Source organism: Geotrypetes seraphini, chromosome 14, assembly GCF_902459505.1.
Source record: "Geotrypetes seraphini chromosome 14, aGeoSer1.1, whole genome shotgun sequence".
Lineage (NCBI taxonomy): Eukaryota > Metazoa > Chordata > Amphibia > Gymnophiona > Dermophiidae > Geotrypetes > Geotrypetes seraphini.
Window position 1 is genome coordinate 20174823 of NC_047097.1, and position 25922 is coordinate 20200744.

At 45.6% G+C, this 25922-nt stretch overlaps 1 protein-coding gene across 8 annotated transcripts in view; it reads left to right on the forward strand.

The window, feature by feature from the left end:
* Positions 1–624: 624 nt before the first annotated feature.
* The window catches only part of DMXL2 (Dmx like 2), a 250445-nt gene continuing 225147 nt past the window's right edge, over positions 625–25922 (forward strand). For 4 of the 8 annotated variants that reach the window (XM_033919789.1, XM_033919792.1, XM_033919791.1 and 1 more), the window contains exons 1-2: positions 625–1172; positions 15587–15712. In XM_033919789.1, the coding sequence (XP_033775680.1) occupies positions 1086–1172; positions 15587–15712 (213 nt within the window). In that variant the 5' untranslated portion in view covers positions 625–1085. The remainder of the gene's footprint in view (positions 1173–15586; positions 15713–25922) is intronic. The other 4 variants (XM_033919793.1, XM_033919795.1, XM_033919794.1 and 1 more) reach the window with 1 other exon arrangement.

Sequence of the window (25922 nt, forward strand, 5' to 3'; positions counted from 1 at the left end):
TTCTTTTATGTGTAACGCTATTCCTCCACCCTTTTTGTGTGACCTATCTCTCCTGTAGAGTTTGAAACCTGGTAAAAGCCACATCCCATTCATTGTCATCAGTCCACCACGTTTCTGTGACTCCAATTATGTCCAGTCCCTTTTTGCTGGCTAGGACTTCCAGCTCTCCCATTTTAGCCCTTAGGCTGCTAGCATTAGTGTATAAGCAAAGTAAGTCCCGTTTGTTCGCCTTTCTTGCTGTTTTTCCTCGTGGTTTGGCGCTCCTGGCGTCCCCCTCATCTCCCTGAGGTTGTGGGTTGAAATCCATGCTGCTCCTTGTGACTCTGTTGCCCCAGGTACATTTGATAGATCGTGAGCCCACCAGGACAGATAGAGTAAAAACATTCGAGTACCTGAATGTAAACCACTTATACTAGAAATACTAAAAATAAATAAATATATTTCCCAAACCCAGCAGTTTGTCCGGGTTTTGGAAGTCTCTGACCTCAAACCCACGTCTAGGAGGGCATTTACACATGCGCGAACATCAGTGCAATGACATTACATGCACGGACGCATGCACGTGACGGAATTGCATTGATGTCTGCTCCAAAAGGAGGATGTGAAACTCCGGCATGGGAAGAATGGGGGGGGGGAAACCCGCGCGCCCGACCCTAGCTGAGCGATGGACACGCACCCAGTCCCTTCCTCACCCTGCCAGCCCGGCCCGGCCGCGGGCACGCGGACAGCGCGCGCCCCACCTCCCCGGGAATGTGCCAATCATGGGAGCGTGCCCCCCCCCCCCGTTCGTGACGGCCGGATTCCAGGGCTGTGGTCGAGGCGGCGCGTGCGCGCACGCTCTCTCGCCGGTCTGCGAGTACGGAAAGCATCCGGGTAGATGACGTTGGTTTCCCAGCCTCTGCACTGCCAGGGATGATGGATCCTGCAACGTAAAAAAAAAATCACCTCTACCTTTTCCCTCCCCGGGTTTCCCTTTCAACCTAGCGGACTGAGCAGCCGGCAAGGGTCAAGCACGAGGATTCTGGGAGGAAGAGAGGGGAAAAGAGCCAGCTGCTGCTCTGTAGAAATAAAACAAAAACAAAAAAATGCATCTGCACCAGGTACTCACCGGCGCTGTCAATCCCGGAGACAATTGTTATTCGGTTGGCAGCGTTAATGACATCCCCTTCACGGTAAGAACATGTCAATTGCATGGGTCAGATATGGGGTTTTGGATGGTGTTATGCAGTAAGTGAATAGGATGGATAATGAATGCACCAAGTTAGGGAACTGGTTTTTGCATGAGAGAGTGGAGTGAATGCGCTCAAAGCAAGAAGCCAGTGTGGGGTTTCTAGCATGTCGATTTCGAAGGAGTTGTTTGCGTTGAAAAGCCCTGGGAGTAGGCTCGGGTTTCCCCACCAATGACCTTAGCGCAATGAGGTTTGAGGTAGACTCCCAGGGAGCTTTCAACTGGCGGATCCCTTTGCTGGCTGAGCGTTTCGAAGAAGCCGGCAGATGCTGTCCTGTGCTTGTGTGAGGCAGCCAAAGCGATGCATGCCCACCAGCTCGAGTTGATCGCGAGAAGAATAAAAGAAAAAAAAGCTCTGATTGCTGTTTTAACAGATAATGTGGTTGATAATGCACTTCAGTGAATGGAAAGAAAAGCAACCCCTACCAGCAAAAATCTGGCTTGCTTATGTATTTGGTGCAGAGGTTAACTACTGGTCTCTATATTTGCAGCACTTAAAGGAAGAGCAACTGGCATGCAGCAGAATAAATGACCTATAAATACTAAACACTTTTAATTCATAATGCGTTTATATACTGATGTTTCTTAGCTTCAACCCTGAGCATTTCACTTGCTGTTGCAAACTGATACAATGTGTACATTGTATTGTAGCTCTGATGATGTACTCCTTATTGCAGCAAACAAGATAAGTAAGGGTAACTAGTAGGTAGGCTTTGCTAGTATGCTTGAGTGTAGAAAGCCTAGGCCTATGCTCTTTTAACCTCAGAGTATATGAGGCAGAAAGCAAGTAACTTGTCCAGTTGTTCCTCTGTCCTGTTATGTTGTGAAACCGTTTATTATCACAAATTCTAAACATCCTAGAAAAATTCATTCATTGTTTTCATTCCCTTCTGTGATAGTGTAAATACAAGAAATTTCAGGAACGATTACTAACTTTCCAGGCAGCCTCATGAACTAGAGATTTAATTCATATATTCACACTCCCAATTCATATCAACAATTTTGACGTGCCTTAAAAATGTATCTTTTCAGGGAATACTTCAGAAGTTAGAAATCAAATTTCTATCATTTGTATTATTAGTCTTTGAGAACCGCATAGAACTTAATGGTATTTGCGGTATTCAAGTGAGTTTTATGTTATGTTATGTTATGTTATGTAGGTCTTGGTTATGCCTGAAAAGATAGCAGTCTTAGAGCAGGGGTTCTATGTGAAGTCACACTTCACTGTACAGTATATTGTAAGTTCCCTATTTTGATATTGTAGTACTTACTAACTAGCATTTACAATTATTTTCTTGTACTATTTTTTTTCTAGTATGAGAAAATAACTTGAAGGTCAGGTCAGGGTTATAATGCAGCGCAGTGGCTACTTAGGAGAGAGAACTCACCTGCAGTTTGTTATCCTCTGAAATACCGTGTTTCCCTGAAAATAAGACAGTGTCTTATATTCATTTGGGGCCCAAAAAAAGGCACTAAGTCTTATTTTCGGGTAGGGCTTATTTTTTTCTCCTTCACTCCAATTCTTCCTCTTTGCTTTCCCCCACATGTGCAACAACTTTCCTCCCCTCTCACCCATCCCCTTGTGCTTTCCCTCTGCAGCATCTTTCTAGCCCTCCATCCCTCCCATCCCCCTATGCAGCAGAACCCTTGCCAGCTTCCATCCATCCATCCCTCCCTCCCATTATTCGTGCAGCAGAACCCTTTGCCCAGCTTCCATCCCCCTGTGCAACAGAACCCTTTGCCCAGCTTCCATCCTTCCCTCCCTCCCCCCTGTGCAGCAGAACCCTTTGCCCAGCTTCCATCCTTCCCTCCCTCCCCCCTGTGCAACAGAACCCTTTGCCCAGCTTCCATCCTTCCCTCCATCCCCGCTGTGCATCAGAACCCTTGCCCAGCTTCCATCCTTCCGTCCCTCCCATCCCTCATGCAGCAGAACCCGCCGCCGCCGAACTGCCTATGATCCTCCATCCTTCCCTCCCTCCCAACCGATCCCTGCCAGAGGAGCGTCAGGCCAGCAGCACTCACAGGCTGCTTCGCGGCCCTCTCGCCTTTTACACAGACGGCCCCAGCAAGAAGGCTGTGAAGCAGCCTGTGAGTGCTGCTGGCCCGATGCTCTTCTGCAGCAAGGTATTTATGGTCGCAGGTGGCGGGAATCGGTTGGGAGGGAAGGATGGAGGGTCAGCGGGGGTTCAGTTGTGCGGCGGGGGGAAGTGCGCCTGCCTACAACTAGGGCTTATTTTTGGGGGTAAGGCTTATATTAGGACCTACCCCGAAAATCATGCTAGGGCTTATTTTTGTGGTAGGTCTTATTTTCGGGGAAATACGGTAGGTACTTTTTGACTTTCAAGTTTGTTGTCCTCATCCCTTAAGTCATTTAAAAAATAGATAATTGGACATTTATATTATGATTGAAGACTAGAAAATGTATTTTGCTTTGCCACTTCTTCAAATTAAGATTTTTTATTTTGTCACCCAGTCAGGTTTCTTACACGGTAGTAAAGCTAAGTACATTATGCAACTGATCGGAGGATGATGCCTTTATCCCAGGACAAGCAGGCAGCCTATTCTCACATGTGGGTGTCGTCATCCATGGAGCCTGGATACGGACAGCCTCACAAGCAGACTTGCTTGTAGAAACTCAGAAGTTTCGAGTCTGCCGCACCGCGCGTGCCTTCCCGCCCAGCACAGGGCGAGTCTCCTCAGTTCTCAGTTTTCTGCGGAGCCGAGAAGTCGGTCTTTGACACTCTGCGCTGAACTTAGTTTGCTTCGTGCCTTCTCTCACCGCGGTTCGTGTTTTATTTTACTTATTACCGGGTTGCTGTGTTTTTCTTTTAGTTACTGTGTAAAAAAAAAAAAGTTTTATTTTCGTCGGCTGACTGGCGGGGCCTGCTGCACTTCCTCAGCCTGCGGGCTTCGACTTTGCAGCGGCTATCTTTCCTTCTATGTCCCGACCGGTCACGGGCTTCAAGAAGTGTAGCCAGTGTTAATCCTCAAACGTCGTTGAGTTCAAGTGAAAAAGATTTTAGTATGGAAACCCCTGCTATACCCTCGACCTCGACCTCTGACTTGGTCAAGCCTGCTGCGGGGTGTCCTCCTGCCTCCACAACTCCGACCTCAAGTCTCTTCAGACATTCCTCGTTTGGACAGTCCTCGACCTCAAGTAAATCTGCCAAGTCTTCTCCTGAGCTTCCCTCACGTCAGATGCCTCAGCAGATGGTTCCGGCGGTGGTCCTCAGGCATCACTCCTCCAAGTCGAAGCATGCTTCCTCTCCCACCTCGGATCCTTTAGCCTCAGAAAGTGGTCCAGTTTCAGACTCGGATCCACAATTTCAGGCTACCATCCAGACCATTCTAGAGCGGAAATTTGTTCAGTTACTGAGCAGATACAGTCCTGCCTCGATTCTGCTTCCTACAGTCCAGCCTGGGCACTCAGCAGGCTGACAAGAGGTTGAGTCCTTGCCTGTGCCTCGAGCTGCATCTACACACTCTATGCAAGGAGTAGAATCTTTGCGAGTGTCTGGCCTGAAATCTACACTATGCAAGGAGTAGAGTCTTTGCAAGTGTCTGGCCTGGAATCTACACACTCTATGCAAGGAGTCGAGTCTTTGTGAGTGTCTCGACTGGAATCTTCACACTCTATGCAAGGAGTAGAGTCTCTGCAAGTGTCTCAACTAGAATCTTCACACTATGCAAGGAGTAGAGTCTCTGCAAGTGTCTCAACTAGAATCTTCATACCGCTTCTTTGGGAGTGCTTCGAGATTCCTCGATCCAAAGCACTGAGTCTTTGGGGTTTCGATCTACAGCTTCCAGCCCTATAACCTCTTCAACGGCATTGACCGTTTAGAGGCGCAGGGCGAAGCCTAGACCTCACATGAGACCTGTTCCAAGCAGCACTCTCATTGCCAGTCGAGGCCCTCATCGAGGCATTTATCGAGGTGTAGGTCCTCTTCCAGAGAGAAGCCTACTTCCAGGCCTCCAGGCCTTCCAGCTCTTCGAGGCCTCCAACTCCTCGATCGAGGACACCGATCGCAGAACCCGAGGACTCAGCTGATTCCAATGCCTCATCACAGTCTGTTTGTTCGCTGGGATACCAGTACTTCAGAGAGGCCTCTCCTTTGTTTTCCACTCAAGATGCCTCAAGGTCATCGAGTCCCTCTCGAGGCTATGCTCTGGCGGATCAATTTTCCTTTTCCTCTGGCAGATGGCTAAGGACCTGAACCTTAAATTGGACGCTGGATCAAAGTAATTTAAGGAGTAATTAGAGGAAATGAGTATGCCTCGACCTCCTGCAGAGCCTCTCAAGCTTCCTCTTATCCGGCTTCTGTCTCAGACTTTCAAACGAAACCTGGAGACTCCTTATGCTAACCTTGCTGTTCCAGGCAAGTTAGAATTGAGGTATAGAATTCCACATTGCAAGGGCTTTGAGAACTCCCAACTATCTCATCAATCCCTTCTTGTAGAATCTTCATTGAAGAAGAGTCATCCTTCCAGGGTCTATACTACCGTACCTCCTGGAAGAGAGGGCAGGATCATAGACAAGTCTGGCCGTCGTCTTTATCAAAATTTGATGATGGCCTTCAGGGTTTTAAATTATAATTTCATCTTTACTACTTATTTCAAGTATTTTATTGATATACTCCCTGGCTTCTCTAAAGACCTTGGTCAACACAGGCTTTTAGAGTTTCAGCTAATCATTGCCACTTTGGCACAACTCAGGTTGCATCTTCTTCACTGCATTCTCTGTAGTGATGCGCCATCTGGCCTGGCTTCATACCATCGATATGGATCCCAACCTTCAGGATCGTCTGGCTAATATTCCTTGTGAGGGCAATGACCTCTTTGATGAATCCATAGAGGCCGCCACCAAGAAATTGTCTGAGCATGAGAAATCTTTTGCTTCCATCGTCAGACCAAAGCCTAAGCCAGCTTCTGCAAAGCCTTCTTGACCTCTTCCTTCCTATCAGAGGCGTTATCCTCCGAGGGCAGCTCCTTACACTCGAACACCCCCCAAAAAACCACAACAGCAGAAGCAACAGGAACCTCAGCCTTCTGCTACACCTAAAGTTCTCAGCCTTTTTGACTGTCTCTTACAGAGCATAACCTCCATCGTTCTGCCTCTGTCCTCTCCTCTCCCCATAGTAGGTCATCTCCATCATTTTTACCATCGATGGCAGATTATTACATCCGCCCTCTGGGTGCTATCAATAATCAGGGAGGATACTCTCTTCATTTCGCTAAGATTCCACCAGAGCTTCCTCCAAGAGAGTATCCTTCCAATCTATCCCAGACTGTCCTTCTTCTTCAGGAAGCTTAAGCTCTGCTTCGTCTCTGTGCCATCGAGAAAGTTCCCTTGGAACAGCAGAGCAGGGGCTTTACTCTCGTTACTTCCTAGTTCTGAAGAAGACGAGCGATCTGTGGCCCATTCTGGATCTCAAGGCCTTCAACAAATTTTTGGTAAAAGACAAATTTTGCATGTTGTCCCTGGCAACCCTTTATCCTCTTATATCATAACATAAGAAATGCCTTCACCGGATCAGACCTTAGGTCATTCTAGTCTGGTGACCCACACACGCGGACCGCTGCTGTTCAATGTATTTATAAATGACCTAGAAACAGGGACGAAGTGTGAAGTTATAAAATTTGCGGATGACACTAAACTCTGTAGCAGGGTTAGAACCACAGAGGAATGTGAAGACCTACAAAGGGACCTAAACAGACTTCACCTCAGAATTCCTCAGTGGACCCTGGCAGCACAGTGGATGCAGGCTTGCGAACCACTCTCTCGACACATTACAGTCACTCCTTCATTGAGACAGTCTCTCCACTGGTGCATGCTCTCTTCCAATCTCTCCAGAGGTTTACTGTTTCAGAAGCCCCCTCATCAGAAGGTTCTCTTGACAGATTCCTCAACCTATGCTTTTTGGGGGCTCACCTGGATGGTCTCCATAGTCAAGGCCATTGGTCCAGCACAGATCGTCAGTTTCATATCAATCTGTTGGAACTCAGAGCGATCTTCAATGCTTTCAAAGCTTTTCAACATCTTCTTCACGACCAGGTAGTCCTCATTCGGATGGACAACCAAGTCGCCTTGTACTATGTCAACAAGCAGGGAGGAACAGGACCTCTTCTTCTTTGCCAAGAAGCTCTGAAGATTTGGGATTGGGCAATCCTTCACAACACCTTACTCAAAGCTGTCTAGGAGAGAAAAACTGTCTGGCGGACAAGTTGAGTCATCTTCTGCAACCTCACGAATGGACACTCAATTCCTCGCTTCTTCATCACATTTTTTCTCAGTGGGGAATCTCCCACAACCACAAACTGCCTCAGTTCTGCTCCAGGATATACTCTCCTCATCGCCTTGAGGCAGATGATTTTCTACTGGAATGGACGAATCTCTTCCTGTATGCATTCCCTCTCATTCTCCAGACTCTTGTCAAGCTTAAAACTGATCATGCCACCATGATTCTGATAGCTCCTCGGTGGCCACAGCAACCTTGGTATTCCCTTCTACTTCAACTCAGCAGCAGGGAGCCATATCTTCTACCAGTTTTTCTGTCTCTGCTTACACAGAGTCAAGGATCTCTACTTCATCCCAACCCGCAGTCTCTACATTTGACAGCTTGATACCTCTCAACATAACTCCTCTTCAGTTTTCTCAACCTGTTCGAGACATTCTAGAGGCTTCCATAAAGGCTGCCACTAGGCAATGCTACCACCAAAAATGGACTAGATTTTCTACGTGATGCACCTCTCATAACAAGGAGCCTTGAGATACCTCCTTATCTTCTGTCTTGGATTATCTTTTGTACTTGTCTACCTCTGGCCTCAAGTATACATCCATTCGAGTCCATCTGAGTGCAATTGTTGCTTTTCATCAGCCTATTGAAGGAAAACCCCTCTCTGCTCCTCCGGTGGTTTCCAAATTTATGAAAGGACTTTTCAATGTTATACCTCCTCTTAAACCACCTCCAGTGGTTTGGGATCTCAGTGTTGTTCTTGCTCAATTGATGATGTCTCCTTTTGAACCAATGGATTCGGCTCATCTGAAATATCTCACTTGGAAAGTGATGTTTCTCATTGATCTCACATCTGCTCGAAGAGTCATTGAGCTGCAAGCTTTAGTTGCTGATCCACATTTCACAGTTTTTCATCATGACAAGGTGGTCTTCCGTACTCATCCTAAATTCTTACCTAAAGTGGTTTCAGAATTTCATCTCAGTCAAGCCATTGTTCTTCCAATGTTTTTTCCAAGGCCTCATTCTCATCCTGGAGAATCAGCTCTTCATACTCTGGACTGTAAACGTGCTTTGGCCTTCTACTTAGAGCGCACCAAACCACACAGACCTGCTCCTCAACTTTTTGTCTCCTTCGATCCAAACAAGTTGGGACATCCAATTTCTAAGTGTACCATCTCCAACTGGATGGCTGCTTGTATCTCTTTCTGCTATGCTCAGGATGGACTACATCTACAGAGTCGGGTCACAGCCCACAAAGTCAGAGCCATGGTGGCTTCAATAGCTTTCCTCAGATCCACTCCTATTGAGGAAATTTGCAAAGCTGCCACTTGGTACTCGGTTCATACTTTTACCTCTCATTATTGTCTGGCTGTTTTCTCCAGACAGGTTGGCCATTTTGGCCAGAGAGTATTACAAAATTTATTCTCCTAAGTTGCCAACACTCCACCATTTCATTCTGGTTAGCTTAGAAGTCACCCACAGTTGTTATCCAGGGACAGCAGGCAGCTATTCTCACAACCCACCCACCTCCCTTGGTTGGCTTCTCTGCTAGCTATCTGAACTGAGGAGACTCGCCCTGAGCTGGGCGGGAAGGCACTCGTGCATGCTCGTGCGGCAGACTCGAAACTTCTGAGTTTCTACAAGCAAGTCTGCTTGTGAGGCTGTCTGCATCTTAGCTCCTTGGATGACATCACCCACATGTGAAAATAGCTGGCTGCTGTCCCTGGATAACAACTGTTATGGTAAGTAACTATGCTTATTGGTTCATTGGCTGAACCCAGAGCAGAAACCACAGCAATTGTTAAACGTATATTCATTCAGAAGGCATATACTGGATACATAAGACACAAAAGTGAGGTCAAATTAGTACATCTTTTGACAATTGTGACATGTGGAGTAGCTGTCTAATGGTCAGTGCAGTTAGTTACCACATGACCCCAGAAAAAGGAGGATTGATTGAGACATCCATGTTTTACTTCCATTGCTTTCGATCCATCCTCCTTTTCCTGGAGCCATATGGTAACCCTAGGTGCTGATTTCTCATAGCAGCTGTTTGTGACCCTGGGCAAGTCACTTACCTGCCCCCTCCCCTTTTACAAAACCGTAGTGTTTTTTAGCGCCAGCTGTGGCAGTCACAGTTTCGATGCTCATAGAATTCCTATGAGCACTGGAGTTGTTACTGTTTTGACCGGTGCTAAAAACCATGCTACGGTTTTGTAAAAGGTGCAATTAACTCTCTATTATCCCAGATTTAAAAAAATAAAACCTTTTAGGTTGATGATGAAAACTACTGCCAGCACTTAACACCAGGTTTGCATGCACGTTTTTGTGCACTGAATGCTCAGATGGTTTCAGCGCGGTGATTAACTCATGCTGACATTGTTGTTGCAGACCGCATTTAAATGTATGTTAAAGTGGTCATTATCCATTCCGAAACCATGCTGCAAACAATTAAAAATTTCTCATGCATTTAGCGCAGGAACCTTTTTTCCAGTCCAGCACAGAAGGATTGGTTAAGAGAAGTGTCTTGAGACATACCTTCTCACCCTCCAATCCTGCCCAGATCCAGCTTAACAATGCAGTACCTCTGACCCTTTCTATTTCCCCTCAAACATTACAAATCTGCCCAGGTGGTCTAGTGGATTCCTGGCACCCCATCTCGACTAACCCTTCCCCTAATATATATATATTTTTTAAATGCTCTGATGGTCTAGTGCAGTGTTTCTCATCTTCTTCAAGCCAAGTACCCCCTAAGTCTAACAAATATCAAACGAGTACCCCATCCAAGCTCCGCCCCCAATATGGAATAATCACAAACTAAAAATAGAAATATGTAGACAAAAGTTAAACTGAACTGCCAAGAAACCATACAATGCAACACCACAAAAACAGTACGGTAATACATGTTCTCTAATACTGTGCAAAATATAAAGACAGTAGATGTAAATTTGAAAAAACTGATACATAACAATCACTACTTTACAAATTAACAAATAAAAATAAAACAAATAATGAGAAATAAGAAAATACCATTTTATTGGACTAATCCCCGTACGTTCGGTCCCCATCCCCGCAAACCACCTGATTCCATCCACACAAGCCTTGAATTGTTTTATATTGAACTTATTATATTAAAGTATAAAAAGAAACAATATTCTGTACAATTGTCAATTTATAAATCAGCGTCTTCTCCCCACTCTCTCTTCCCCATTTCCCTTCAGCGTCCTCAGCCCACTCTCTCTCCACTTTCCTTCAGCGCACGTACATTAAAACAAGCAAGTAATTTTATATCATTTTCATTCTATTCATTCATAGAAATTAAAGTCTAAATAATGCCAGTCACATAACAAAACATGATTTTACAAAAATAATTCCCTGCACAGTCAAACCTGCAAGGATTACTAGATGTCTTTCAGCAGCTCCCCTCCATCCCTCCCCCTTAACTTTGTAGCCAAGTCAAAATGATCTACCAACAATAAAATTTTAAAAACACAAAGCACACTGTACACAGAGAAAATGTTAATTATCATTTATATTCTGCGGGTTTTCAAAGAGGTCAAGGCAGATGTCACCTCAGTAACAACTATATAAAAATAGACAAATATACCCCTCTCCCTTTTTACTAAACCGCGAAAGTGGTTTTTAGCGCAGGGAGCTGCGCTGAATGCCCCACACTGCTCTCAACGTTCATAGGATCCCTGTGCTAAAAACCGCTATTGCAGTTTAGTAAAAGGGGGCCATAGTGCAAAATATAGACAGCATATATAAATTCTCAAAACGGACACATTTTGATCACTAAATTGAAAATAAAATCATTTATCCTACCTTTGTTTGGTAATTTCATCAGTCTCTGATTGCACTTTATTCTTCTGACTGTGCATCCAATATTTCCTCCCTTCTTTCAGCCTCCTGTATGCTTTCTCTCCTCCAGACCTCATTCCCTCCTCCAGCTTTTTCTTTGTTTCATCCTGCCCCCTTCTTTCTTTCTCTCTCCATGCCCCCTTTCTTTCTGTATGTCTGTCTTTCTCTCTCCGTGCCCTATTTCTTTCTTTTTTTCTTTCTTTCACCCTGCCCCTTCTTTCTTTCTTTCTTTCTCCATGCCCCTTTCTTTCTCTATGTCTGTCTCTCTCCGTGCTCCATTTCTTTCTTTCACCCTGCTCCTTCTTTCTTTCTCTCTCCATGCCCTCTTTCTTTTTCTATGTCTGTCTTTCTCTCTCTCAGTGCCCCATTTCTTTCTTTCACCCTGCCCCCTTCTTTCTTTCTCTATGTCTGTCTTTCTCTCTCTCCGTGCCCCATTTTTTTCTTTCTTTCTTTGTTTCACCCTGTCCCCTTTCTTTCTTTCTTCCTTTCTCCCTGCCCTCCTCAATGCCACAGCCATTGGGAAACATGCTGCTGCCACTGCCCCCGTGGAAAGGCTGCCACTGCCGCCATCAGGAACAGGCCGGCACCGAGTTCTCCTTCCCTGCTTTTCTTCCCTGCAGGGCCACCCGACGTCAATTCTAACGTCGGAGAGGATGTTCAGCCAGGAAGCGATTGGCTGGCTCGGAACATCCTCTCTTACGTCAGAATTGACGTCGGGTGGCGAGAGTTGGGTCGGCCCCTTGGGGAAGAAAAGCAGGGAGAACTAGGCACCGGCTTGTTCCCGATGGCAGCAGTGGCAGCCTATTTCCCAGCGGCAGTCTATTCTCCGGTGGGTGGCCAGCTGTGCACCCACTTGGAACGTGCACCAGGGCAGACCGCCCCCCCCCCGTCCCGCCCTTGGTACGCCATTGAAGGTCTGCATATGCGTCTGGATCGCTCTGCAGCGATCCGTGGGATCGCTGTGGGTTGTGCCTCCGATCAAATTAATTTGCATGAGGATGCGTAGTGAACTAGTCGTCCGGCAAGACTCGGCCACGGATCACCCAACAAGGTGAGCTTTAGTGAATCTAGCCCAAAGAAAATAAGAGGTTGCATGTGTATATATGAGAGGGAGGTATCTATTCACTGCACAACAATTTTTTGGTTAAGTCTTGATTCCTGAAAAGTTTTTGGTGATTATGACAGGTACCAACTTGGTATGCTCAAATATGGTTTTGGTTTTACTGCATCACGTAAGAACTATGAGAAATAGACATTTTTATGTTTACTGACAATAAAATATATAGTCAAGTTTACGTTTCGCACAAGCGACTAAATGAAACAGAATTAAAAGTGTTTTGCTCCCGAGTTTCTTTTATATTCAGTGTCTGGTGCATCACGTTGTAGCATCCAACAATAGTCGGCAAGCATTGACGGATTCCAATTGCCCTGGTATCGTTTCTCCATCGTAGCTATGTCTTGATGAAACCTTTCACCGTGCTCGTCACTCACAGCACCGAGATTTGCGGGGAAGAAGTCCAAGTGTGAATGGAGGAAATGAATCTTGAGTGACATATTGCACTTCATTCTCTTGTATGCTTTGAGAAGTTTGTCTACCAGCTGAATGTAGTTTGGGGCTCTGTAATTGCCCAGAAAATTGTCAACAACGTCTTTCAAGGCTTTCCAGCCAATTTTTTCCGGCCCAACTAACAGATCTTCAAATCGCTTGTCACTCATAACATGTCTGATCTGGGGGCCAACAAAAATACCCTCTTTGATCTTGGCATCAGTTATTCTTGGGAACATCTGTCTTAAATAACGAAAACCTTCCCCTTCCTTGTTCATTGCTTTCACAAAATTCTTCATGAGTCCCAGTTTAATGTGAAGAGGAGGCAAAAATATCTTTGTCGGGTCAACAAGCGATTCATGTGCTACATTTTTCTGTCCTGGAACTAACTTTTTACGGAGTGGCCAGTTCTTTCTAGAATAGTGCGACTCTCTGTCTCGGCTGTCCCATTCGCAGATGAAACAGCAGTACTTTGTATAGCCAAGCTGCAGTCCTAGTAACAGAGCAACGACTTTGAGGTCTCCACAGATATTCCAGTTATACCTGGTATACTGGACATACTTTAGTAACATTTCCATATTCTCATATGTTTCTTTCATATGTGCTGCATAGCCAACAGGTACTGAAGGATAAACGTTGCCATTGTGCAACAGAACAGCTTTCAGGCTTAACATTGACGAATCAATGAAAAGACGCCACTCTTCCGGGTTGTGATCACAACCAAAAACCGAGAACAATCCTTCAATGTCACAACAGAAACAGAGACTGTCGACTTGTGCAAAAAATTTGGTTATATCATGATGCCGGTCTCGAAACACAGAAATTTTCGTACCTGGTGATAGCAAACACCATTCCTGCAGTCTCGAACCTAGCAGCTCAGCTTTTGCTTTTGACAGACCCAAATCTCTGACCAAATCGTTCAATTCGGACTGTGTTATCAGATGTGGATCGCCTGATGAGGATGGTTCAAAATCCGGGTCAATGTCACTGTTAGAACCCTGCACTGCAGTTTCTTCATCTGGTTCGTCTAAGGTCCAATCCTCTGGTGGTTTCGGAACTGGAAGACTGTCATCATGTGGCATGGGTCTCATTGCTGAAGGCAGATTAGGATATTCAATTGACTTCTTGTTTTTGGCAGAGAAACCAGACACATTAGTCAAACAGAAATAACAGTCCGTCACATGGTCTTTCTGTTCTCGCCATATCATCGGAACAGCAAATGGCATCGTCTTTCGAGTACCTCTGAGCCAGGCTCTCAGACTAACAGCACATGTCGCACAGCAAATGTGAGGCGCCCATTGCTTGTCTTGATCACCTATTTTGCAGCCAAAATACAGATGATAGGCTTTCTTTACAAGGGCAGTCATCGAACGTCTCTGAGGCGTAAGTGTATATTCCCCACAGATATAGCAGAATGTGTCGCGGCTGTTACGACACCGACGAGACATATTGCCCGACACCAAAACGTCTATAGCATCAAGCTTACTTACTGTTATATTGCTACAGCTACTATACTACTATACTTTACTATACTGATACTATATACACACACGGACTATCTATATTAACCAAATGAGCAGGATCGGTGTATGGAAGCCACCATTATAGCATGGTGAGACAGCGCAAGCTCGTTCAGACCTGCCCAGACATGCCCAGGATGTCATTTTCCATAAAACAGCTTCCAACCTGGCTAGATTTTATGCATGGACATACCCAGGCGGCACAAACCGTTGTTGATAAGACACTTATGGGAGAAAAAAATTGTTTGCATCCAAATATAAGAAAAAATCACGACAAAATTGAAGATTTCTCTGAAATGGTACGTGATGGGTAATTTTTGATGTAATATTCATGATCAGCACCCAAAATTCTATAAGAAACACCCAGCAGTGTTCAGGAAGCAAAAACTTTGTTGTGCAGTGTTATCTCACACTTTTTGATGGTTGTTCAAGGTTAGTTACTAAAGATATTTCCATTTCTGAAAAGAATTTTGCAAATCTAGAACATATTATTGCATTACCACATTAATGTGCTTTAATATATGGTAAATACAACAGGCCTTATTTTATGCAATCCAGTGCAGTCTGTTTACTAATTTTTATACAAAATTTTTGGTGGAGTTAGAAATGAGTAAACAGTATGTGATCTTTGGATGATGGTATGTCTGAGATTTCTCATTGTGAGCCTAGGTGGCCATTGGCCATGTTTTAGCTTGCAGTTGAAATAGGTAGTTTTGAGAAATTCAAATGCATTTGATTTCTGGAAACAATTTAGGTTTTCTACTGTCCAGCTGTAAAAAGGTCTGCCAGGGAATAAAAAAGTTGCAATAAAGATAAATCCAGATGTATCTAGTGAAGATTATAGAATCCCTGTGGCTTCTCCAAGTGGACACTGAAAAGGGGGCTGGTATTAGTGCATCTCTCAAGAGCTGCCTCTGAAGTCTTTCAAACCCTGACTTCTTCCCAGAAAATGCTGTCCTACTATCATTTGAGATTTGGGATGGTTTCCTCATTTTACCTTAAGCTGCATTCTTCATATGGATTTTCTTCACCTTTATCACACAATGAAGCTCCAAAACATATGAGTGATTTAACCTTGGCCACCATATAAAAGTCTTAAGTTGTAGAATGACAATTTTATTAAACTAATGTATTCCTATTACTGAAACCACATGATATATTTTTAAAAATTATTTAAAATTAATTTTTTTTACTACAGGCATATGGATCTGGATGTGACATTGTTGTTCTAGCAAGTGACTTTGAATGTGTGCAGATCATTCCTGGTGCTAAACATGGAAACATCCAGGTCAGCTGTGTGGAATGCTCTCAGCAACAAGGCCGGGTAAGAACCCTATCTATGGGCTTTGGGGGTGTAAAAAATGGGAAGCTGGATACACTTGGCTATGTGTTTGCTCAGATCTGAGTCACGTGGACTTCTGATTTCATCACAGTGTGACACATTTCTCAGAAAGTAGATGTTAGATGTTGACAGATTTGTGGTTAGAGCAGTTTTGCTTCAATTTTCCTAAACCAGTGTTTTTGTCATGGTTTACTGCAAATAATACAGTGTTTCAAATAGCTTACTCAGTTTTACTCAGATGAATAACAGCTGATGTAGTTTACTCATTTTTTCCTTAACATTTTTAAGGAAAACACTTGTTAATGTGGTGGACCGGCCAAGTAACGCTGTGTTTTGTGATGTGAAACACCTGAGCATTTGATTTTCTGAAAGGAAAGACAAGTGCCTTATAGAAGAGAGACCGTAATGGCCACTCAGGCCTGGATTCTCAATTCGGTGCCGGTATTTTTTAAGCACCCGACACCCATACCTCCATTAAAAACACCGTCCAAACGGAGTTTTTAACAAAGATTTGAGGCACATACCGGCGCCTAGAAAATCGGCATCAGAATCGCGTCTGCATAGGTGCTTTAGGCTGCTGAACGCCAAAGTAGGCATGGCCAGTGCCAGAAGTGGCTTTAGTCAGCGTACAATCTACATGAAGATAGGCTCAGGAAATGTAAGCCTGGAAAACCTTGGCCTGTATTTCTGGCACCTGTCTTTCGTGTTGGCGTGAATCCAAAACCAGTGTTGATAAGTGGTTTGACATGCAGTCCAATATCGGCGCTGGTTTGAGAATCCGGGCCTCTGTTTTTATGCATTTGATTTTCTATACTTAAGTAACTCTTGAAGTTAATTTGCCTGCAGAGTTGTGGTGCTTATTCCAAATGGATGCTGTATAGCTACGTTGAGAGAGCTGCCAGCACATACAGGACTCTTCTTTGTTTTTCTGACATTATAGTTAGTGAGTATCCAGGGTATTATCTTAAAGTGCAGGGATACATGCTGTTCTATAATCCCAACTTTGTTTTTGGAAGGAAACTGCAAGTGCTCTTTCAGAGTTAGGGCTAGATTCACGAAGCAAACAACCCGATTTCCCTCCGACCTGATTCACTAACCTGTGTCCCAACCATCCTCTGATCCGCACATGCAAATGAGGGGGAATGGCATCCAAATGATGGCAAGCAGCAATTCACTAACCAAAACCCTGCAACACTGACTGGACTGGACGATCACAAACAAGTGACCAGTTGCTCAGGTCCTTTCCAACTGCCCTGCCTTCTGCCACCGTGCTCTCTGCCCTGAACTCCTGCTTTCAGACTCTCCTGCCTGCCCCGATCTCCTGCAGCCCGACTCTCCTGCTGCCCCAAACTCCTGCTTTCAGACTCTCCCGCCTACCCTGATCTCCTGCAGCCCGACTCTCCCGCTGCCCCAAACTCTGAAGCTCCGACTCTCCCGCTGCCCTGATCTCTTGCCTGCTCTGAACTCTGGCAGCCCCGACTCTCCTGTTGCCATGATCTGCCTGCCCCGAACTCTTGCCTGCCCTGACTCTCCCACCCTTCCCTGCAGTGCAAGCCCGTGGTTTTAACCTGCGGGTTAAAACCGCAGGTTCCCAAAAAGTTTTAAAAAGTTAAAAACAGTAAAACAAAAAAAAACAAAATTAGCTGCTGGGCTCGGAGGGCGAGCACATTTGCAGGCCATCTACACATGGTCTGCGCATGCATTGAGATTGCTGTAAAACGATCCGGGCAGGCAATTGGGGGCATGATTCCGATCACCCTCATTTGCATGAGGGTGATTTCTGAATCAACTCCACGGACACGGATCGGATCCCTCACGGATCCGATCCGATCTGTGCCCTTAGTGAATCTAGCCCTTAGACGGCAACAGATGGGAGGTTTTCTGTAACATTGTAGGAACAGAGTATCAGGTTCATCTTGTTAATTGACATGAGTGATAATGTCCTTTAAGGTCTTTATGATCTAGGCAGGGATGTCTGCTAACAGTTCCTCCAAGAACAATTATGTGTGAAGAGGACTGATGGACCAGAGCATTTTCAGTTATTCTTCTGCAATTGTGGAACAAATTACCATTGGAGTATTGCTGTGAATCTAATTTAACTTTTAGGACAAAATTGATGGAGCAGCATAGATTAATTTGTCAGCTTTGGTTTAATTGCCAGAACTTTATTGGTTAAGGAATGGTTTAAGGTCTCACTAAATGATACAGGTAATCTACTACTTAGGTGTGTTTTTCTCAAGTGATAGTTTCTGTTGGGGAGGCTTCATCTGTCTGATTGTCTGTGTACACAGATGTGTATGGTGACATTCTCCTGCAGAATAGCAATCTGAAGAACTGGTAGGAGCCCTCAGGTCTTGATGACAGGAAGAGAAGAGGAACTATATTGAGAGTCTAGAGTCTCTTGGTTCAGGCCTGGTGTAGGGATGTGACACAGTAAACACACACACACTAGCTCCGAGTCCCTTTTATTATGCTTCTAAGCTAATGACATCATAGTACCCCCCTCGTTTACATACCTAATGATTGGTGGGTAAAAAGGTACATGCTTTTACATTGGTGGATGCAAAGAAAGGTACATGCTTTTACATCGTGATCACCTGCCCTTTGCCTCGTGCTTTACCTCATGATGACCCTCCAACTCAGCACTTAGACAGGGGCCTGATTAACACGTGGACAGAACCTGAGTCTGTGCACTTCCTCAATGCCTGTCAGCTGATGTCCTTTCCAAATGTCTGCTTGATTAAGATAAGGGTTAATATGTGACAGGGGTCTTGTGACAAGAAGGGAGGGGGGAATGCCTCAGCATTCTGTCATGAGGTTTCCTTGCTATAGAATGTCGACGTGGCAGGAGGGGAGAGGGAAATGAGAAAGGATTCATACTTCCACAGGGCCTCAGATCCTCACTAAGATCAGTGTGCTGACCTGGCCTATGTGCTGACCTTGCCCTGGTTCAGAACGACCTTGCCCTGGTTCAGAACTGCATCCTTCAGCCTGGCAAGAAGGAGGAGCGGCTACATTTAAAGGCTGGTGGGTCCCCAGGATTTGTCAGAAGGGTGGTAAGAGAGAGGGCATGCACTGCAGAGCCAACCAGACTTCAGAAGAGAGGTGGAATAAACAGGAAGGGTGAGGTTAATGAAAAGAAATAACTAGAAAGGTGAGGGGATGGAAAACAATGGGACAAGCAGGTTAAAAAGAGGGAGTGGAGAATAAGATTGGAAAGGGAGTAGGTTAGAGGAAGAGTGAAGGGGTGATGTATAAGTGGAAGGGTGGGGGATAGGAGGGATGGGGCATAAAGGAAAGGGTTTAGAAAGAATCAAAGGAGTGGTGGGGTGAGCATAAGATTGGGTAGAATTAGAGAGCAGGGAAGAAACAGGAGACGTGCAGGGTAAGGAGCACAGACAGGCCCAGCAGTCCGCACTGCAGAATTTTTCTAAGGTGCTTCTGCAATACGCTGTATTCATTTGAAGCCAGGAAGATGACTGAGGCAGATTTGGTCTTCTGATTCCTCCTATCATTCTAGTTTTAAGTCACACACAACATGTGCTGGAAAAAATAGGAAGAAAGCAGTAGAAAGACAAAGAAGAGGGGACTGCAAGCCAGTTTCTTCATCCCAGGTTCATTTAGTATTAACCAGTGTTGAAAGAGCAATTTTCACTGTTCTTCCTCTTTGCAGGGAGGATTGTCCTCCTACTTACAGAAAATTAAAATGTGGCTGTGAGTAGGAGGCACGGCTGCTTCGATTCTCTCTGTGCTATGACCAGGAAAAGCCTTTAGAACAATTCATAAAACATTTTTAAAAATATTCAAGTCACTAAAACACACATACACACACAAAAAAAATAACACATGCTGGATTCAGAGAAATTGGTCTAGTACAGTGTTCTTCAACCGCTAGTCTATGGACTGGTGCCGGTCCGCAGAAATATCCTGCTGGTCCACAGGGCCGGCACATGCATCAGGCACCAGACATTGCTTATCAGCCACCGGTCCACGGTGCAATCAATGCGGCGTTGTCTTCTGAACAGACAGCAGATGTAAATCAATCACTCAAATAAAATCATTCCCCCTACCATTGTTGTCTCCCTCCCTCCATGCTGTGGCTTGCCTTCTGGCCTGCCCCCCGGTATTATCTTCGGGGCCGGCTCCCTTTTCCTCAGTGCTGCAGTGCACAATGCCATGGGCAGCGGCTTCTACGCTCGTCCTACACCTGAACCGGAAGCCTTCTCTCTGACATCACAGCGTCAGAGGGAAGGCTTCCAGATGAGGTGTGGGACGCGTGAGGAGCCGCTGCCCATAGCTTTGTGCACTGAGGTACTGAGGAAGAGGGAGCCGGCCCCGAAGATAATACCGGGGGGCAGGCCAGAAGGCAAGCCAGGGCATGGAGGGAGGGAGACAACAATGGTAGGGGGAATGATTTTATTTTAGTGATTGATTTACATCTGCTGTCTGTTCAGGAAGAAATGCATTTTGTTTCTTTTCCTCTGGGATTGTACTGCATGCAGAGTCTTGCACCTTAGGTTTGTTTGTATATTAGTACTTTTAGTTTTTGGTTCCGTATTTGTATGGGGTTATCTGTGTTCTGGTAGGAATGAATATTGAGAAGCATACAGTGTGCTTTGTGTAGTTTAATTTTGTGGTTAACCATTATGTGTTGTTAATACGATTATATTGTGTGTGTATATATATGAAAAATGAATGGGAAAAATGGTGTTACAATTAGTACTATTATGGGGTGGGGTCTGGGGCAGAGATTGGGTGGAGATAGGCGGGGTCTGGCCCATGACTTAGTCCAGTATTCTTCAACTGCCAGTCCGTGGACCAGTGCCGGTCCACAAAATAATTATTTTATTTCCGCCGGTCCATAGGTGTCTAAAGGTTGAAGAACACTGGTCTAGTACACAATCTCCTGCACCATCACCAAGACGGGCAGTGCACAGAGAATAGCAAAAAGATATGACAAACTACCATGTTCCTCGACATTAGGTTCTGGTGACAGACAATCTGTATTTCCTAGCAACATACACTTTCATTCCTTGTACTGCAGAGGAATGCTATAAGTGTATTTTAATCATTACTATCAATACTTCCTCACCAACGCTGGAATTATTCTAGACACAACAATACTTGAAATAATACATTAATGGCAATCTTAAAGCATATATTGACATGTTGCAGATGGTGGAAAACGGCAAGTAAAATTAAAGTGAAAACTTCTATTCCGCTATTTACCAATTAGTTCAATGCGGAATACAAAGAGACAGGCTAGACATGTCTTAAATATAACAGTTACAAAGGACTGCTGAACAGTTCTCAGCCCAACCAAGAAGCGAATGATAAGAAGCCATGAAACTTAAGAAAAGTGTGGACTAACTTGTAAGTTTCATGGCTCCACATCATTCTCTTCTTGGTTGGGTTGAGAACCGTTCAGTGGTCCCTCTTAATGTGATGTCATAATGCCTCATTCCACGAATCCTAAGAGCCAGCCTCATCGGTGATGTCACAATGGCTTCGTTTCCCTATACTTGTGCCCCTTTGCTAGATGCATTTGCCTCACTGAAACCAAAAGTGTCAAGAAAAGTGTGAAAATAACTTGTAAGTTTCATGGCTCCACATCATTCTCTTCTTGGTTGGGCTGAGACCTTTTTGGCAGCCCCTCGTACAATATAATACCGTACATTACCTTTTCCTATCGTGTGTCCCGGATGACAGGACATTCCAAAAATGTCATTGCCATCGTATGTCCCATAATAATAAAGAGCCAGGAACACAAAATATTTGAATTTACAGACTTATGACTTATTTACATTATGTTTACAATAGCCGTAAATGATAACGGTGAATAATACAAAATTTTTCTAAAATAATTATGATTGGAACCAGCGTAACATAAAATGTATTATGATAGGAAAAGGTTAAGGACTTATTTCAGTTTGAGAAACTGCTGAAGACTTGTATCTGTTAGCATACCCTCTAGTGCAGCGGTCTCAAACTCAAACCCTTTGCAGGGCCACATTTTGGATTTGTAGGTACTTGGAGGTTGCAGAAAAAAATAGTTAATGTCTTATTAAAGAAATGACAACTTTACATGAGGTAAAACTCGTTATAGTTGTCATTTCTTTAATAAGACATTAACTATTTTTTCCACGGCCCTCCAAGTATCTACAAATCCAAAATGCGGATTATCTGAAATCTGAAATTATCAGAAGCAATTAAGGAAAGATTTATAAACTATTTTGAGGCCCTTGGTATTATAAAGAATGATTCTTTATGGAAAACTTGTGCCTTAAGTATCTGGCGGTCGCGTCTGCAACCGTCTTCAGCTCTCACCTACTCCAGCACCGGACATACGCACAAGCTGAACTGCCTCCAGTCATTGCTTCCAACTATTGCTCCAATGGTTATCTTATGTTCTGGAACGTTGACGGTTCACTGCTGTATCCTCACGCAAGCGCTTTCCTGCTTCTGTATGCGATTGTACTCTCCACTCCACCCCACAATCGCGTACAGATACAAGAAAGCGTTTGCGTGAGGTTACAACGACCGCCAGACGCGACCGCCGGACACTTAGGCCCTGATTCTGAAAAGTGCCGTCCCGATTTTAGACAGCTGTAGGCGTCCTACAGCTGTCTAATCAACCAATCGGGATGCACGCTTTTAAAAAAAATGCTCCCCAGGCGGGCTGCCTATATTGAAGGCGCCTCTGGGAGCCTAGGAAGGCCCGCAAGACTCCTAAGCTCGCCTAAGGCCTTAGGCGAACCTAGGCGGCCCTATGCGTCTCCCTAGTAGAGCAAGAGACGCTTAAAATGTAGGCCAGCAAAATGCTGGCCTACATTGTAACTAGACACGGCCGCTATACTTATCGGGGCAAGGGATCTCTCTGCCGCGATAAATATAGCGGCCGCGGCCGCCTGTCCAATTGCCAGCAGGAGGGTGGCCAACCCCTCATGCTGGAAGATACCCACCCCCCTGACACTACCGATTGCCAGCAGGAGGGTGCCCAACCCCTCCTGCTGGAACGCCACCCTCCCCCCCGATACTACCGATCACCGGCAGGAGGGTGCCCAATCCCTCCTGCCGGAAGATGTCCCCCCCCCGACACTACCGATCACCAGCAGGAGGGTGCCCCATCCCTCCTGCCGGAAGACGCCCCCCCTCCGGACACCCCCCCCCGTGCTATCAGCCCTCCCCCCATGCTAACAGCCACCAATGACCACCCCTAACTTCCCCCCAACTAACCTCCCCGCCCAAACTAACCTTTAATTGTTGGCCGGCCGGCCTGTTCTTGGTACCAGCCAGCCAGTAGGCCCGCCTCGTCGAAATGAGGCGGGCCCGCCCCTTTCCGGCCCATCCTGCAAAGCCTAAGGCCTAATTGGCCCAGGCTCTAGAAGCCTGGACCAATCAGGCCCTAGGCATAGCGGGTCCGCCCATCCCCACTAAGCACTTAGACAGAGGGCCTGATTAACACTGTAGCCGCGAATCTAAATTACCTTCTTACAGCAGCTGTAAGAAGGTAATTTAGATTTGCGGTTAAGGGTAGGGAGGTTTGTCGGACCGGGCCTGTTCTGTTGCCGGTCGGGCGGGGAAGCGCCACGAAGGTAAGGGGGCAGGGAGAGAGAAAGGGAGGAAAGGTGGAGTGGAGAGGAATAGACGCTTAAGGGAAATGGGTAAAACTGAGGGGGGAGAAGGACGCTGAAAGCACTGGGGAAGAAAAAGGGGTGGAGAAGGACGCTGAAAGGCCATGGGGAAGACGGGGGGAGGGGAGAAGGACGCTGAAAGGATATGGGGAAGACAGAGGGGGGAGAAGGACACTGAAAGCACATGTAGAAGACAGAGGGGGAGAAGGACGCTGACAGGACATAGGGAAGATGGGGGGGGAGAAGGACGCTGAAAGCACATGGGGAAGACAAAGGAGTGGAGAAGGATGCTGAAAGGACATGGGAAGATGGGGGGGGGTGGAGAAGGACGCTGAAAGGCCATGGGGAAGACAGAGGGGGAGAAGGACGCTGAAAGGACATGGGGAAGGCAGGGGGGAGAAGGATGCTGACAGGGCATGGGGAAGATGGGGGGGAGAAGGACGCTGAAAGGAAATGGGGAAGAGAGAGTGGGGAGAAGACGCTGGCAGAGAAAAAGACAGAGATGCCAGACTATGGGGGGAGTGGAGGGAAGAAGATGGGTGCCAGACCAATTTGGAAGGGGGGAGAAAGGGAGAGGCACAGTAACAGAGGAAATGGAAGATGCAGAGGGAAGAGAGACAGTGGATGGAAGGAATTGAATGAGAACATGAGGAAAGCAGAAACCAGGCAACAAAGGTAGGAAAAGAATTCTATTTCTTTTTTTTTTTTTTTACTTCAGGATAGAGTAGTATATTAGTAGTGTTGATAAAAATTTATAAACATTAGAGGCTCTGGTAGAAACCCATTTACAAAGTATGTATTCTTCCCAATTAATATTTCCAAATTAATAAAGTCTTTTTGCTTATTTGTAAATGGGTTTCTACCAGAGCCTTTAATTCAGTAGCATAACTAAATAAAATAACTATTTCTGAAGTTTATAGGGACGGGTGGGGACGGAGGGGATTCCTCGCGGGGACGGGCGGGGACGGAGGGGATTCCTTGCGGGGACGGGTGGGGACGGAGGGATTCCTCACGGGGACGGGTGGGATTCCTCACGGGGACTGGTGGGAATTCTGTCCCCGCGCAACTCTCTAATCCGCACCTGATCCGATCCGCGCATGCAAATGAGGGGAAATGTCATGAAAAGTAGAAAGGGTCCCAATTCACTAAACAAATCCAGGCACACCGACTGCTGATGACCAGTCGTTCACATTCCTGCCGACTCTCCTGAGCATTCTCTCCTATGGTCCCCTGAAAAGTAAGAAACCAGCTGAGGCACATCTCCTGCTCTCTGCTGCCCTTCCCCACAGTGCTAGCCCATGGTTTTAACCCATGGGTTTAAAGCGGGGCTGCACTGCGGGGAAGGGCGGCAGAGAGCAGGAGAGTTGGGGTGGCACAGACTTCATTTGAGTCTCCTCTGGTACAGTATGAAAATGCTGGGTTAGTTCCGATGCCCTCCCATTCCTCTATACCTTTACTGTAATTCAGCCTGTTCTATTGTCAAGCTGGAGAGTGGGGTGACTTTTGCAAGATCAACACAGTGACCACTGGGGCTAAGATACTGTTCACTTCTCGCCAGTAGCGCATGTATGCACAATTTTTTTAAAAATCCACTACCTGGAGGCCTGTCTACAATGCGGAGACATCGAGCTGATAAAAATGGCTGGTATCGGGGCTGGGAGAGCCAAGAGAGCCGGCAAGGCCGCCGGCGTGGGCTTGAAGGGAACCGGGATGGCTGGCGAGTAAAAGCACAAAAAAAGCATAAAAATTACTAAAAATTAAAAAAGAAAAGTTTTGCTACCGAGAGCAAGCGCATGCGCAGACCATCTACAGCGATCCGTGTGATCGGTTTGGGGTGTGATAGGCCTGTTGTTATCATATACAGTGTTAGTTTATGCGTTTACAATAATAAGTCCATAAAGAGGCTAAAATGCGAATCCAGCAAGTCCACATTTGCAAAAAAAAAAAACCAAAAAAACAACAAATCAAACTAAAATTTTTAAAGTTCAGTCTCTTGAATTTCGTTCTGTCATTTCAGGCCGATAACCACGGGAGCAGTAATAAATCAGGCAATTAGTCTATTAGTGTTGGCGAACGAAGAAAAGTTCCAGTGCGTTGAGTCAATCCATGTTAGTCCACAGTACTCAGCCATGGACAGTCCATCCCAAAACTTAGGCAGTTGATAAGTCTCTCTCTCTTTTTTTTTTTTTTGTAGTTCAGTCTTTTGTATGTGGAAGAGCAAATTCAATCACAACAATCACTCAGGCCAAGAACATTCAGGATAATCTCCTAAAAATTTCTTTAAATAGAATCAAAATTAGAAATACATATAAGACATAAAAGATTTGCGTAACATCACAGGTGTTTACACAAGGTTCTCCCCAAATAGGAATAAGGGCAGATAATTCAGGACGTTATCCACCCATTGCCAGGCATTTCAAAACTATGCTAGCCTGACTACACACATACGCGGTGTCAGGTCAAAAGCGCGCCGGGACAAAGGCGCGCCCAGACAATTGAGCGCAGCGCGGAGGCGCGCGCCGCTCTAAATGAAGTGTTTTTAGGGCTCCGACGGGGTT